At 44.4% G+C, this 16,663-nt stretch overlaps 1 protein-coding gene across 1 annotated transcript in view; it reads left to right on the top strand.

Annotated features, from left to right (window-relative positions):
* The window catches only part of LOC126355504 (dynein axonemal intermediate chain 4), a 54,117-nt gene extending 37,822 nt beyond the window's left edge, over positions 1-16,295 (top strand). The window contains exon 7 of the mRNA XM_050005878.1: positions 15,275-16,295. Coding sequence (XP_049861835.1) covers positions 15,275-15,694 — 420 coding nt within the window. The 3' untranslated portion in view covers positions 15,695-16,295. The remainder of the gene's footprint in view (positions 1-15,274) is intronic.
* The last annotated feature ends 368 nt before the right edge of the window (positions 16,296-16,663 follow it).

The following is a 16,663-nucleotide window of genomic DNA, read 5'->3' as shown; positions in this document are numbered from 1 at the left end:
CGACCGTAGCGGTCGCGGGGTTCTAGACTGAAGCGCCTAGAACCGCTCGTGTTCGAAAGGGGAGATGCGACAATTCATCCTCGTCACACAATGTAGGTTTTCACGGCAGGTGGTGTCTTCAGTTGAAACTCCCGGGCTGAGAGGCCGTGTTCGATGTATAAAATTTCCACCTAACATTTCGTCTCCGTCTGCGCGAGACATCTTCTGAGTTCGTCCGGCTACTGCCACTGAGGCTCCAGGCATTCTCGCATTTATAGAACACATAGAGGGCACCACCATTCGTCACTTGATGCCGACGGTATGCCTATCTTTTGGAAGACGTCATCATTCTCGATTAAGGGTAATCGATTGTTATTCTGCTGGCGCAACGTCGACATCCATATTTTGTTAAACTTCAAAACTTCTTCTTTGCTTTTAAAATTATTGTGGTGTTTGTGAATCTCTATTGCTTCTCTATACATGCGCGCATGATAATGGGATGCTCGTGCTAGAACGCTTGTCTCATTAAATTTAATTTCGTGGTTCCCATCTCGAAAAACACGCTGAGCTACGGCCGATTTGTCGATGTGTCCTAAGCCACAGTTTCTTTAATGTTCGGCTAAGCGGGTGTTTACACTTCTTTTCGTTGTTCCAATATATACTTGTCCACAACTGCATGGAATTTTGTAGACCCCAAGTGTTGTTAGGGGGTGACGGACGTCTTTTGCAGTTCTTAAATATTCCTTAATCTTCTTGGTGGGTCTGAAGATTGTTTCGGTCCAATACCTGGCCAGAACATTCCCGATACGGTCCGTGACTTTATTTGTGAAAGGTAGGAAAACTTTTCCAGTAGGTGACCGTCATTCCTCTTGACTTCTGGCTTCTTCTCTTCTTTGATGGAGGGCTCGATCAATTTTCTTGCTGGTATATCCGCTTTTCGTGAAGGCTGACCATAATTGATTTAATTTATCTGACAAGTAAGCAGGGTCGCAGATTTTGTTGGCTCTGTCCACCAAGGTCTTCATGACGCCTCTTATTTGCCTAGGATGAGGGTTTGATTCCTTGTGGAGGTATCGATCCGTGTGAGTGTTCTTTGTATATACCCTGTGGCCCAGCGTCCCATCCTCCCGTTTAATTACCAACACATCTAGGAAATTGAGTTGACCGTTGCTTTCTTTCTCGATCGTAAGCTGTATCTTCGGGTTAATACTCTTCAGATTAACCAAGAAGACATCCAGCTCTTCTTCACCATGAGCCCACACTAAAAATGTGTCATCAACATAACGGTACCATTTAGCAGGCTTTTTACTCGCAGTCTGCAGCACTCGCTGTTCGAAGATCTCCATAAATAAATTGGTAACAGCTGGGCTGAGAGGGTATCCCATCGCCACCCCGTCGATCTGTTCGTAAAACTCGTTGTTGTACTGCAAATAAGTTGTCGTCAGGCAGTGTTTAAATAAAGCGACTATGTCAGTCAGTCTCCCGCAGACGGAGACGAGATGTTAGGTGGAAATTTTAAACATCGACCACGGCCTCTCAGCCCGGAAGTTTCAACTGAAGAGTTCATCCTCGTGTTCGCAAAACAAGTCCTAGGCGATGCGATCTGTTTGAATAGGTGCGCCGTCGTCATGGAACACAATATCACAATCGGGGAATAAATATTGCGCAATGGGATGGACCTGATCAGCCAAAATGTCCATATAATGCTTGGCCGTAATGCCGTATTGCAGAGTGACCATGAGACCCATGGAATACCACGATATGGTTGCCCAAATCATAACCAAACACCCGCCATGTTTCACACTTGGGACGTGTACTCGCCTGAAGCTGCAAACATTGTGAAACAGACTCGTCCGACCGAATGACATTCTTCTACCGTTCTTCAGTCCAGGTTTTATGGCTTCGCCACCACGGTTTCCTGTCACGAGCATTTGCATCACTAATGAGTGGTCTTGGAATTCCAGCTCGCCCAGCTCCCTTCAAGTTGTTTTGGTACTGAGTAGGACTTTGGCAGCCGTGGTGCTCTTGTTTTTTTCAATGGCCGTCCACCACAATCACTAAACACATACTGTCGTCTATGTTGTGACTTATCAGATGATGTTTTTCCGCTTTTCTTTTTTGCAGTATAAATCTTCGATACGGTGCCTCTTCAAACACGAAACACTTCGGCTGCCTTGTTTACGGAAGGACACATCATGCGGACATCAACAATGTACTCAAGTTGGACTTCACTTAGCTCCCACATAATGCACTCACAACTACACAGAACACTGGTCTGACAATTTGTTGACGATGTTGCAGAGATACTATTCGTGATCAAACACAACAGTGACACCTGCAGGCTTGTGTAGCTCTTGCATTTATGTTCAACTATGCATGTCTCGCAGTATTTTCATAATTTTTTTGCCCAATCTCTGTATGTCTGCATTGTCCATGTAATATTAAGGACGTTGAAACTATTAAGCTATTAAGCACATTCAAAAATAACCAGTCAGCAAACAGAGACAGTCAAAGATAAACTGATGTGGGAATCATCGTGGGATAGGGATATGCACATATACAGATGGCGGTAGCATAGTGTACAGAAGATATAAAAGGGCAGCGCGTTGGCGGAGCTACCGTTTGTACTCAGGTGATTCATATGAAAAGGTTTCCGACGGCATTATGACCTATCGATAGGAATGAACAGACTTTGAACGAGGAATGATAGTTGGAGCTATACACATGAGGCATTCCATTCCGGAAATCTTTTGCGAATTCAAAATTCCGAGATCCACAGAGTCAAGAGTGTGCCGAGAATACCAAATTTCAGGTATTATCTCTTACCACGACCAACACAGTGGCCGACGGCCTTCACATAACGACCGAGAGCAGCGGCTTTTGCGTAGAGTTGTCAGTTCTATCAGACAAGCAATATTGCTTGAAATAACCGCAGAAATCAATGTGGGGCGTACGAAGAACGTATCTATTAGGACAGTGCGGCGAAATTTGACGCTAATAGGTTGTGGAAGCAGACGACCGACGCTAGTGCCTTTGCTAACCGCGCGCCATCGCCTGTAGCGCCTCTCTTGCGCTCGTGACCATATCGGTTTGACCCTAGACAGCTGGAAAATCATGGCCTTGTCAGATGAGTACCGATTTCAGTTGGTAAGACCTGACGGTAGGGTTCGAGTGTGGTGCAGACACAACGAAACTGAGGACCCAAGTTGTCAACAAGTCACTGTGCAAGCTGGTGACGGTTCTATAATGGCGTGGGCCGTGTTTACATGTAATGGAATGCATCTTCTGGTCCAAATGAACCGATCATTGGTTGGACATGATTATGTTCGGCTACTTGGAGACCGTTTGGAGCCATTCGTGGATTTCATGTTCCCAAACAATAACGGAATTTTTTTGGACGACAAAGCGCCTTGTCACTGGGCCACAATTGTTGGCGATTGGTTTGAAGAACATCCTGGACAGTTTGATCCAATGGTTTGGCCACCCAGATCTACCAGCCTGAATCCCATCGAAAATTTATGGGACGTTACTGAGAGATCAGTTAGTGCACAAAATCATGTGCTGGCAACACTTTCACAATAATGGACGGGTATAGAGGAGGGCAGCATGGCTCAATATTTCTGCAGTGGGCTTGCAACGAGTCGCTGATACCATGCCACGTTCATTCGCTGCACTACGTCGGGCAATAGGAGGCGCGACACCATATTAGGAGGCACCCTGTGACTACTGTGACGTCAGTGTATAAGATTCTCAAATTACACATATGATGGCAACTTTTTCTTCTTTTCATTAGTGATTATCTCGTCTACTCAAGTTTTCAGATTTGTATGTTTATTTGACTGTGCGGCCTGATATCCTTCCTGTCACCGCAGCCATCAGCTATCTAGGAAGGGAACTCGTGCGCGCCACCGGACTGTGATTATGAAACTTTGTTGTGTGTGTGTGTGTGTGTGTGTGATCATATTTTAACTGTTGGAATTTCATAAAAAAAAACACACATTCAGGCTGGCTGTGGTCGCAGCCACGGTCGTTGATCCGTCAAATGTATTCGATCCCAGTGTGGCTCAGCATCGATTATATGATCATTTTTAACACTAGCGGGAATTTTAAATGAAAAATTGGACATTTTTATATTAATTTCGAATATAAGACGCGCGTGAATTTTGGAAGAATTTTTCGAAGAAAATAGTGCGTCTTACAGCTCGTAAAATACGGTACACAAAGATACTCTCGACCCCTATTCATATGTAATAAACCGCCAGAGCAGCCGCACGGAAATATCAGTCAACCCATGCAACGGCGCCCTCCAATTTGGAAGTCTAGTATGCAAGCGTTCTCCAGTACCGGCCACAACCGGTATACGAAATAACATTAATGTCTCATGGTAACTGTCATTGACACGGACCAAGTAACGGCTGTGCATTGGTACGGCGAGCAGCGTCCTGCATGGAGAGCGAGTTCTTGGTTGTTTCAAGCCGAAGACTGCATGCAAGAGCTCCAGAAATGTACCCGATAAGCCACAGCTGCAACTACGCGGCGCCACAGTCGCGTCTCTCTCACAAGGGAACCTCCCCATCGCACCCCCCTCAGATTTAGTTATAAGTTGGCACAGTGGATATGCCTTGAAAGACTGAACACAGACCAATCGAGAAAACAGGAAGAAGTTGTGTGGAACTATGAAAAAATTAAGCAAAATATACAAACAGGAGCGCCGTGGTCTCGTGGTTAGCATTAGCAGCTGCGAAACGAAAAGTACTTGGTTCAAGTCTTCCCTCGAGTGAAAAGTTTACTTTTTTTATGTTCGCAAAGTTATGATCTGTCCGTTCGTTCATTGACGTCTCTGTTCACTCTAATAAGTTTAGTATCTGTGTTTTGCGACGCACCGCAAAACCGTGTGATTAGTAGACGAAAGGACGTCCCTCTCCAATGGGAACCGAAAACATTTGATCGCAAGGTCATAGGTCAACCTGTTCCTCCACAAGAAAACACGCCTGATATATTCTATACGACACTGGTGACGGCATGTGCGTCACACGACAGGAATATGTTGTCGACCCAACTAACTTGTACACTTGCAAATGAGTAAAAAGATTCTTCTACCTTGTCCGATTTAGGTTTTCTTGTGGATGTGATAATCACTCCCAAAAAAGTGATGAAAACATAAGAGTTTGTCAGATAATAATTCTCTGAAAATAAAAAATTAAACATTTCACTCGAGAGAAGACTTAAACCAAGGACCTCTCGTGCCGCAGCTGCTCACACTATCCTTGATGTGCTTATCTTGCGCATGGACTACTCAGTTTGTATATTTTGCTTATTTTTTCATAGTTCCACACAACCTCTTCCTGTTTTATCGATTGATCTGTGTTCAGTTTTTCGGGGCCTATCCACTGTGCCAACTTATAACTAAATCTGAGGGGCGTGCGATGGGGAGGTTTCCTTGTCAGTATCGCGCTGCAGCGAGAGGCACGCGCGGGAATTCCAACCAGCGCAACTTGTGGTGCGTTGTCCGCACAGAATCACTTGTGCGTTGCACAATGAATGCGCGTAGCGTGTTAGAAAGCATGAGGGTCATAAGCAACACATTTATGTAGGCACTGCTAAGCGACGTTTCAGGTGGTGGACTGAGGATCACTGGATACGAACGATTTGGAGTGATTCATCACGTCACACCAGGTGGCAATCCGATGGAGTGGTATGGGTTTGGGGAATGTATGGAGAACTTTACCTCTGATCATTTGTAGTGGCAACACTGAATTATAGAGGAGGTGGTGGTACGGTATGGGGATGTTTTTTGTTGCTGCGGTCTGGTCCCGTTATTGCGCCCAAGAAAACTCTAAACATGGATGGGTATGAGCACATATAACAGCATTGTCTGCTGCGTATAGTAGAGGAAGGATTCGAACAAATCACCCTGTTATAAAATAGCATGTGTGAGGCAACGGTTGGTTGGTTTGGCGGATGAGACCAAACAGCAAGGTCATCGGCCGCATACGATTAGGGAAGAATGAGGAAGGGAGGCGGCCGTGCCCTTTCAAAGGAACCGTCCCGGCATTTGCCTGAAGTGATTTAGGGAAATCACGTGAGGCAGTGGTTTGTGGACAACATGCTTGAAATGGACTAATTTACCGAGAGTCCCGACCTGAACGAATTGGAATATTTTTGGGATTAGACGACTTCGCTCCAGATTCCATCGTCCAACATCGCTATAGTCTGTTCAAAATTACTTTAGGATTGACAGCTACGACGGAACTAGTAGAGGGCGCGAAAAAAGCTAATTTTACCCTCCGAGACGATTTTGAAATTTTAACCGCGCATGTGTCTATTGGGAAAAGGTATCTATCGGACTATAATTTTGAATATGGTGAAGTTAACAGAAAAACTAAACAGACTTTAACCTTGGGAGTTAACGAAAATTGTAAAATTCATATGTAAATGAAAAAAAAAAGAAATGAACGATCGCAAGCCAAGTGGGCACATTAATTTGGAAAGATATGTTTAAGGAGATTGAATTTGATTATTGAAGTTACTTTCATTAATATTTCCCTTTGAATAGCAGGCAGGATATAAACTGATGCAGGGCACTCAGAGCTGGGTGTCGCAGCAGATACCAATAATGCACACACCAGTAATCATAGAAAGCAAATTTGCACCAACCTCATACTAACAATAGCTACACTCAAGATCATTACTTAAACCAATACTGAAATATTACTGCATGAAATGTAGAACTAAATTTGGATATGAGGGGCTTCTATCTTAACTGTCATGCAAAAACACAAATAAAGATAAATTGAATCATTATTACACTATTTACTCTCTCTCTCTCTCTCTCTCTCTCTCTCTCACCCACCCACACACACACACACACACACACACACACACACACACACACACACACACACACACATATATATATATATATATATATAAGATTTCCTTAGTAGCAATAATGGTCCAATTATCTTTATAATATGTGAAGAATATGATGGGGACCCATAAACTAGTATAGTGTTACTAGTCAAGCTCTATGATTATTTCAGTAGAAAATACTAATTCAAACCAAGCTAGTCCTTACCTGCACTTAGAATAGTTTATATTTTACTTTGTAAGGTAAAATATTCAACACTGGGTTCAATTAACTTAAAAAAAGAATCATTTATGATAATAACCAAGACCATATTATGTTTAAAATGAACTTAACTTATTTGCCTTTTTTATCACCTGTGAACCAGGCATTTTAGACAGTAACATTTACATAATCTGCCACTGTATTCTTGCAAAACTGTGCTTTGCAATAAACTGAAAGTACTTCAGCACAATCCTATCTGACTTCACTTTTGTGGTTTTAGCTTTAATTTTTGTACCCCTTTCACATTTGACAAACAAATTGAAACCACTTTGAATCACTTGACAGCTATAATTCTTCATTTAATACAGGATACTCGGTTTTAGCCATACCATTAAATAAATACTTCCGTTGCAGAGGGGCTTCACTACATCTTTTACATTTTACAAGTGCCTTAAGCATGAACCAGCTTCCAATAAACATTGCCTTTCTTATAAACATACACATATTATAAAATTTCATTATTTTAACAAATCATTTTGCACTTTTCTTATATACTTTACAAAACTCTAAATTTTCTGTCACAAATCAATGACCTTAACTAATAAAGAATACACTCTTCATGATTACAGATACACTGTTCCAGAATAAAAATCTACTTCTAATCGTTGTAGGTGTTATAGGCGAGCCCACGCGAGAGGCACGTACCTCATTCCGCCAAGCCCACAGTCTCTACAGCCGCAGCAGCCACCGGAAGTTGCCGAACCCTCAGCATCCCCCAGCACCCACCCCCTCCCCCCACCATCCCCCTGCACAACATTTGCCGTTTGCACCGTATTCGAGTTTCTGGCAGACTGATGTCAAAATGGCTCTGAGCACTATGGGACTCAGCTGCTGTGGTCATTAGTTCCCTAGAACTTAGAACTACTTAAACCTAACTAACCTAAAGACATCACACACATCCATGCCCGAGGCAGAATTCGAACCTGCGACCGTAGCGGTCGCACGGTTCCGGACTGCGCGCCTAGAACCGCGAGACCACCGCGGCCGGCTGACTGATGTCTTGTGTGATCGTTGCAGCCTGTGATTTTGTTTTGCTGTCGTTTCTGCTGTTGCAGGAGTTCTTATCCTGTTTGTTGTTGTTGTAATCTGTCGTGTGAAGCAGAACAGTATCGGAAAGAAGTTCTGGGAAAGGTATGAGCGGAAAAGATCGCGTCCTTCTCTTGGTCAGGTGACAGCCATACAAGATCAGTCGAGAAAACTGCTTAGCGCCTAATTTGAGACTGAGAAACTTAATGGCGGCCCGCTGCTCTCAGTTAACAATGTAATGGATAGAATGTAGCTCCGAACATAAACAAAAACGCTATTATGTGAGTGGACAAGTAAATGTTCGATAAATGAAAGGAAGCTGGAAAAATATCGAAGTTTGCAAGTCTTGGGGGAAAGCATTCTATCGGTAAGCGGATTACCAATATAGGTTCACCTTCTGATGATGAGGTTTGTCATTATGTTTGAAATTATTATCACAGACAAAAAAGTCCGACACTCAGCAAATTATTGGTCCTTTTTGAAGAGTGGTTTTCTTTTTCAAGGTAGTCGCATATGGTTTATGTTATTAAATTTACAATAGTTACAGTAAGAACGATACTTCAGGTATCTGTCATAGCGACGAAAGTGATAGTGGAGTTTTTCGATTTTCGCTATAGAAATGAAGTAATGGAGCATTCCATTGCTTGTGTAAAGTGCTGAATTTGCAATGTTTAAATAGTTACATTATAAAATCAAATTTTCGTAAGTTTTGACATTTTAATAAAAAGGGCTCCTCAGCAACAAACTCCAAATGAAGTTTGTGTTAGAAAATCAGTCTATACGACACAAAATAAATGTTTCTGTTTACACTTTAGCGGCTGCAATACCGAAGTAACGTTGTCTTGTATCGCTTTTGTTTCCCTCCAAATGCTGGTTGGCCTATTTAAGACACGTTTTCTCACTGCGATACACATGCATAAATCTTATGTTTTGTTATGTAGTAAATAAGTAGATGGATAAGAAAAATTCATAACAGGTTAACTATAAACGTAGCGATCCGCTTCTCGTAACAAAACCATACGGGTGAGGCTTAGTGCTTGACGCGCTAGCAGACCATAGTGCGTCATATTTAACTGAAAGTATCTCGTGTTAGAAAAGTCTGAGTTCCGGTTTCGAGCAGATGAAAATTTGATGTATTTTTAAGATTTCATTCAGTTAATGATTTCACTTAAATTTAATAACGAAAAAGTTTCCCGTATGTCGAAAATTCGGTAACGTCGTTAGAAACTTCGTTTTCGTGAAGTGTCCGTACGTCGTCTTAATAATTTGTTGCCGCAAATAAAACTAAAATGAAAGCGTGGTGCAGCTTTTGCAGAACACATTGATAGAAGTTCCATATTTCTAAAGTGAGCAGTTCGCGAATTTGAGCTGCGCCCCCGTGTGCTCCTGCCAGACAGTCAATCCTAAACTAGAGTCCGCGCGAGATACGGTAGCCGTTGCGCAGCGTCCGATTTTCGTCCTAAGTCCAGATCAGTTGCCCGCTTTCGGCCAGTTGTAGATGCGCAGTGATGACAGAATAGAGGCGGACGCCCTGCAGTCTTTCTCAAACGATTTTACAGAAACTATTCGGGAAATAAATTCGTTTTTGCGTTCCTTATATCTTTGCATGCCGCTTCAACATGACGTGCCCATCATTTTGTTAATGGCCACAGAGGAAGAACAGAAGAGTAGGGGAAGAGTTCAGAAGCGATGTTGTTTGTGCCAGCATGACAAAGTATCCTGTCATAAAACAGCATCTATGAGGCAACGGTTTGTGGACAATAAACTTCCTGAAATGGACTGGTCTGTCAAGAGCCCCGACGTGAAGCCAATGGAACACTTTTGTGACACTGACACTGGTCAGTAGGGACAGTATTATGACGTGGGAGACATTCACCTGGGCTTCCATGGGATCTTCAGTAGCAAAAGAAGCCACAATGGCAGTTGTGGACTATTTGAACGTTATTGTGGATGACCAGCATCGCTCCAGTGCTTGATGTCTTTGCCAATGATGGTAGGGTCTTGTTCCACGGACATTATGACTCTTAATTGAAAATGTCCCCAGCACAGTTTAAGCAATCAGAGAGGTGAAAAGCGGACACACCTCGTATTAATCTCCGCTAATAGATGTCCAGATGCTTTTGATCAGATAGTGTAGTTTCCATTGCATAATGCTGTAGTTGCGCCCTGGGTTCGGTAATGGCTGGTTTCTGGCCGAGTGCTCATACCAATGTAGGATCCTCACGGAATACCACGGGCAGTAGTTGCACAGCTGACACGGTAGGCTTATGGAGAGTGGTTGTGTTGCGGGCTGCGGACAGACACTGTAGGGGAAATACCGAGTGCTGAAGGGAAAGCTTGTAGTCACTTGTTTTGTGAATATAAAGTTGTGCCCCTGGAAGCCCAAATTTGCATGGTTAGCATCCAAAACGATTTGTCGCCTCTGTTTCGGCTAGTATCTGAAAAGAATTCGGCCGAAATATTTTCCCTTAGCCTGTTAACCACTTGTAACTTTCAGAAAAGTGTCACGAGTGGCTAATTTTGAGTAAAACCAACACGATCCACTTCTCGCCATGTTAAAATTTGCATATTTTGCCAAAACACAGCGGAGTTCACGCAGTTTCACCTCAATAACACGTTGTGCAGACGCAGCTGCGAGAGGATTCTGAAACAGTGGTTTATTAAGAGAAAAACTGAGGAAAAGTAAGGTCAGTATCTACATCTACATCTACATGACTACTCTGCAATTCACATTTAAGTGCTTGGCAGAGGGTTCATCGAACCACAATCATACTATCTCTCTACTATTCCACTCCCGAACAGCGAGCGGGAAAAACGAACACCTAAACCTTTCTGTTCGAGCTCTGATTTCTCTTATTTTATTTTGATGATCATTCCTACCTATGTAGGTTGGGCTCAACAAAATATTTTCGCATTCGGAAGAGAAAGTTGGTGACTGAAATTTCGTAGAAAGGTCTCGCCGCGACGAAAAACGTCTATGCTGTAATGACTTCCATCCCAACTCGTGTATCATATCTGCCACACTCTCTCCCCTATAACGTGATATTACAAAACGAGCTGCCTTTTTTTTTGCACCCTTTCGATGTCCTCCGTCAATCCCACCTGGTAAGGATCCCACACTGCGCAGCAATATTCTAACAGAGGACGAACGAGTGTAGTGTAAGCTGTCTCTTTAGTGGACTTGTTGCATCTTCTAAGTGTCCTGCCAATGAAACGCAACCTTTGGCTCGCCTTCCCGACAATATTATCTATGTGGTCCTTCCAACTGAAGTTGTTCATAATTTTAACACCCAGGTACTTAGTTGAATTGACAGCCTTGAGAATTGTACTATTGATCGAGTAATCGAATTCCAACGGATTTCTTTTGGAACTCATGTGGATCATCTCACACTTTTCGTTATTTAGCGTCAACTGCCACATGACACACCATACAGCAATCTTTTCTAAATCGCTTTGCAACTGATACTGGTCTTCGGATGACCTTACTAGACGGTAAATTACAGCATCATCTGCGAACAGTCTAAGAGAACTGCTCAGATTGTCACCCAGGTCATTTATATAGATCAGGAACAGTAGAGGTCCCAGGACGCTTCCCTGGGGAACACCTGATATCACTTCAGTTTTACTCGATGATTTGCCGTCTATTACTACGAACTGCGACCTTCCTGACAGGAAATCACGAATCCAGTCGCACAACTGAGACGATACCCCATAGCTCCGCAGCTTGATTAGAAGTCGCTTGTGAGGAACGGTGTCAAAAGCTTTCCGGAAATCTAGAAATACGGAATCAACTTGAGATCCCCTGTCGATAGCGGCCATTACTTCGTGCGAATAAAGAGCTAGCTGCGTTGCACAAGAGCGATGTTTTGTGAAGCCATGCTGATTACGTGTCAATAGATCGTTCCCTTCGAGGTGATTCATAATGTTTGAATACAGTATATGCTCCAAAACCCTACTGCAAACCGACGTCAATGATATAGGTCTGTAGTTAAATGGATTACTCCTACTACCCTTCTTGAACACTGGTGCGACCTGCGCAATTTTCCAATCTGTAGGTACAGATCTATCGGTGAGCGAGCGGTTGTATATGAGTGCTAAGTAGGGAGCTATAGTATCAGCGTAATCTGAAAGGAACCTAATCGGTATACAATCTGGACCTGAAGACTTGCCGGTATCAAGCGATTTGAGTTGCTTCGCAACCCCTAAGGTATCTACTTGTAAGAGACTCATGCTAGCAGATGTTCGTGTTTCAAATTCTGGAATATTCCATTCTTCTTCCCTGGTGAAGGAATTTCGGAAAACTGCGTTCAATAACTCCGCTTTAGCGGCACAGTCGTCGATAACAGTACCATCGGCACTGCGCAGCGAAGGTATTGACTGCGTCTTGCCGCTTGTGTACTTTACATACGACCAGAATTTCTTCGGGTTTTCTACCAAATTTCGAGACAATGTTTCGTTATGGAACCTATTAAAGGCATCTCGCATTGAAGTCCGTGCCAAATTTCGCGTCTCTGTAAATTTTAGCCAATATTCGAGATTTCGCTTTCTGCTGAACTTCACATGCTTTTTCCGTTGCCTCTGCAACAGCGTTCGAACCTGTTTTGTGTACAACGGGGGATCAGTTCCATCTCTTACCAATTTATGAGGTATGAATATCTCAATTGCTGTTGCTACTATATCTTTGAATTTGAGCCACATCTCGCCTACATTCGCATTGTCAGTTCGGAAGGAATGGAAATTGTCTTTTAGGAAGGCTTCTAGTGGCACTTTATCCGCTTTTTTAAATAAAATTATCTTATGAAAAAGCTCATCCTCAGTGCAAAATAAACGTTTAATTTCTTCACTTGTATTGTTCCAAAACGCATAGCATTTCTCGTTTCACCAGGTATGGATAGCCCGTAGCAATTACATTCTTTCATGGAAAAAGTCTGTAGTTAGTCGAATAGCTCGGTAGATAACGAAGTTTTGCATAACAATGATACTGCAAAATACGCTAGTCTTTGTGTGCTATCATTTTCAGAAATATCATTTCTACGTCTCTAGCTGTAATGTATAAGTCGCTGAACCGCGCAGTTGAGCGCCCCACAAACTTAACACCTAACTGTGTGTGAAATATGAGGAATGTTACGGATGTTTCGCTCTGGTTTTATCGCTAACGCGGTGCGATCGCAAATGAGTGTGCTACATCAGATCAATTTTCTCGAGATTGGCGACAGATAGAGACCTCCACCCAAGTCTAAAGAAACATTCAGTATGTTAGGTAAATTTGATACGCAGCAACTTATTATATAATGTGCATCAAGCGCAAGATTTTTTCATTGAAAACGTTTTCGACTTTCGCAAAGTGTCTTACTGCCACGTAAATATTACAATACCTACGATCACTAACGAAATGATGGGCACATCATCATGAAGCTGACATATAAAGCTACATGTAAAGGTTCAAAAATGGTTCAAATGGCTCTGAGCACTATGGGACTCAACTGCTGTGGTTATCAGTCCCCTAGAACTTAGAACTACTTAAACCTAACTAACCTAAGGACATCACACACATCCATGCCCGAGGCAGGATTCGAACCTGCGACCGTAGCAGTCTCACGGTTCCGGACTGCGCGCCTAGAACCGCGAGACCACCGCGGCCGGCTACATGTAAAGGAAAAACGAAATTTATTTACGGAATAATTTCTGTGAAATTGTTTGAGAAAGGTTCTGTCATCGCCGACTTCCGCTTCCGAAGAAACGAAAGAACTTGCCCCGCAACTTGGACGAAAACTGGTCACACCACGCCGGCCACCGTATCCTGCTCGATGCAGCGGCAGCTACACTGTCCTGGTTGGCCGGCCGTTGTGACCGTGCGGTTCTAGGCGCTTCAGTCTGGAACGGCAAGACCGCTACGGTCGCTGGTTCGAATCCTGCCTCGGGCATGGATGTGTGTGATGTCCTTATGTTAGTTAGGTCTAAGTACACTACTGGCCATTAAAATTGCTACACCACGAACATGACGTGCTATAGACGTGATATTTAACCGACAGGAAGAAGATGCTGTGATATGCAAATGATTAGCTTTTCAGTGCATTCACACAAGATTGGCGCCGGTGGCGACAGCTACAACGTGCGGACATGAGGAAAGCTTCCAACCGATTTCTCATACGCAAACAGCAGCTGACCGGCGTTGCCTGGTGAAACGTTGTGATGGCTCGTGTAAGTAGGAGAAATGGCTACTATCACGTTTCCGACTTTGATAAAGGTGGGATTGTAGCCTATCGCGATTGCGGTTTATCGTATCGCGACAATTATGCTCGCGTTGGTCGAGATCCAATGACTGTTAGTGCCTGGGTGCACGAATGGCAGAACATCATTTTTTCGGATGAATATAGGTTCTGTTTACAGCATCATGATGGTCGCATCCGTGTTTGGTGACATCGCGGTGAACGTACATTGGAAGCGTGTATTCGTCATCGCCATACTAGCGTATGACCCGGGTTGATGGTATGGGGTGCCATTGGTTACACGTCTCGGTCACCTCTTGTTCGCATTGATGGCACTTTGAACAGTGGACGTTAAATTTCAGATGTGCTACGACCTGTGGTTCTACCCTTCACTCGATCCCTACGAAACCCTACATTTCAGCAGGATAATGCAAGATCCCATGTTGCAGGTCCTGTACGGGCCTTTCTGGATACAGAATATGTTCGACTGCTGCTCTGGCCAGCACATTCTCCAGATCTCTCACCAATTGAAAACGTCTGGTCAATGGTGGCCGAGCAACTGGGTCGTCAGAATACGCCAGTCACTACTCTTGATGAACTGTGGTAATGTGTTGAAGCTGCATAGGCAGCTTACCTCTTCACGGCATCCGAGCTCTGTTTGACTCAATGCCCAGGCGTATCAAGGCCGTTATAACGGCCAGAGGTGGTTGTTCTGGGTACTGATTTCTCAGGATTTATGCACCCAAATTGTGTGAAAATGTAATGGCATGTCAGTTCTAGTATAATATATCTGCCCAATGAATACCCGTTTATCATCTGCATTTCTTCTTGGTGCAGCAATTTGAATGGCCAGTAGTGTAGTTATAAGTTGTAGGGGACTGATGTCAAGTGCGATAGCGCTCAGAGCCATGGTTGTGGCCGGTGCCAGGTGCTGCTGACGGCGGGCGGGGACGGGTGCGTGCGCGTGTGGCGGCAGGGCGCGTGGCAGGCGCTGGCCACGCTGCGGCACGGCGCGCCGCTGCAGGCGGCCTGCTGGTCGCCGTCGCACGCCACGCTGCTGGCGGCCGCCGGCGCGCCCGGCCTCTTCCTGTGGGACCTGCGCCGCGCCGCGCCCAGCCCCGCCTCCGCCACGGCCGCCGGCCTCTGCACGCAGCTGCTCTTCACGCCGTCGGGCCGCGGGCTCGTCGCCGGCGACGCCGCGGGCCGCGTGCACGTGCTCGCCCTCGAGGACGCGCCCTTCCCGCCCTTCTTCCAGGCCGACGCCCTCGCGGACGCCCTGCGCGCCGCCGTCCTCACCAGGCCGCAGCTGGCGCGCCGACTGCGAGAACTCGGGCCGCCCTTCGGATGACCTCCCACTGCTAGCAATGTGTGTATTGTGGCTGAAGTTTCTCGCGGACCTGTCACGACGCCGCGACACTGGGTAGGGCAGCGCAGGAAAAACTGCGCAGCGTAGCCTCGACGCACGTTGGGAGATGTTCTGTGCCAGCGTCGCGCTGTGTGTTCTCGTGAAGCACTAGCTGATCTTATGAATCTTACCTTCCAAACGAGTCCTTCGATATTCTTCATCCTTCTACGACTTGAAGCTCGTCACCGGGCCATCACTTGCTTCAGGCTACGACACACTTCTCCAAAAACTCCAAAAGATCTCCTTTTAAGATCTGAATGTTTCCGAGCGATGTTATCTACAAACCATTCCAAGAATTTTACACAGACACCTGTACCTAGGTACGTGTCCATAAATCATCTAGTAACAAAGTCTCAGTGTCGATTCTCTCCAGCACCAACTTTATCGACTTTTATTTGCATTCTTTTTCTTATCAAATCAGAATGTTAAATAACAAACATTTGTAAGCTCCCACACCTTAGGCCGGTCTTCCCTTCGTTCTACCCTCGTTGCCACAGTAGATAAACGCATTTAATTAACACATTCCGGGTCAGAAAGTAACCTTGTTGACATATGGTTTGCGGGACAGAGCAGATCAGATTATAGTTCTGGAAAGGGGCCAAAATCAGTTACTGTCAGTTGCATAAAACATAAAAACTTTATTTTCCTAAAACACTTAATCACACAAGCCATTAAAAGCATTCAAAAACAATACGGCTGAAGGCCCGAGCACAAGTTATTAAATTGCTTTAAGGAATACACAGGGCTGAAGACCTTAGTTACAAAATTTTGCATATAAACTCCGCTGAAGACCACACACTGGAGATAGAAGAACTGAGGGCTTAAGGCCTGGATGAGAGAATTTCAGATAGACAAAATTTTAAAGGGTTTTAAACAAGTGACTTTTCAAATTTTACTTTAAGACAGCTGAAG

The sequence above is a fragment of the Schistocerca gregaria genome, chromosome 1, assembly GCF_023897955.1.
Source record: "Schistocerca gregaria isolate iqSchGreg1 chromosome 1, iqSchGreg1.2, whole genome shotgun sequence".
Taxonomy (NCBI): domain Eukaryota; kingdom Metazoa; phylum Arthropoda; class Insecta; order Orthoptera; family Acrididae; genus Schistocerca; species Schistocerca gregaria.
This window is presented reverse-complemented; position numbering and strand designations above follow the sequence as displayed.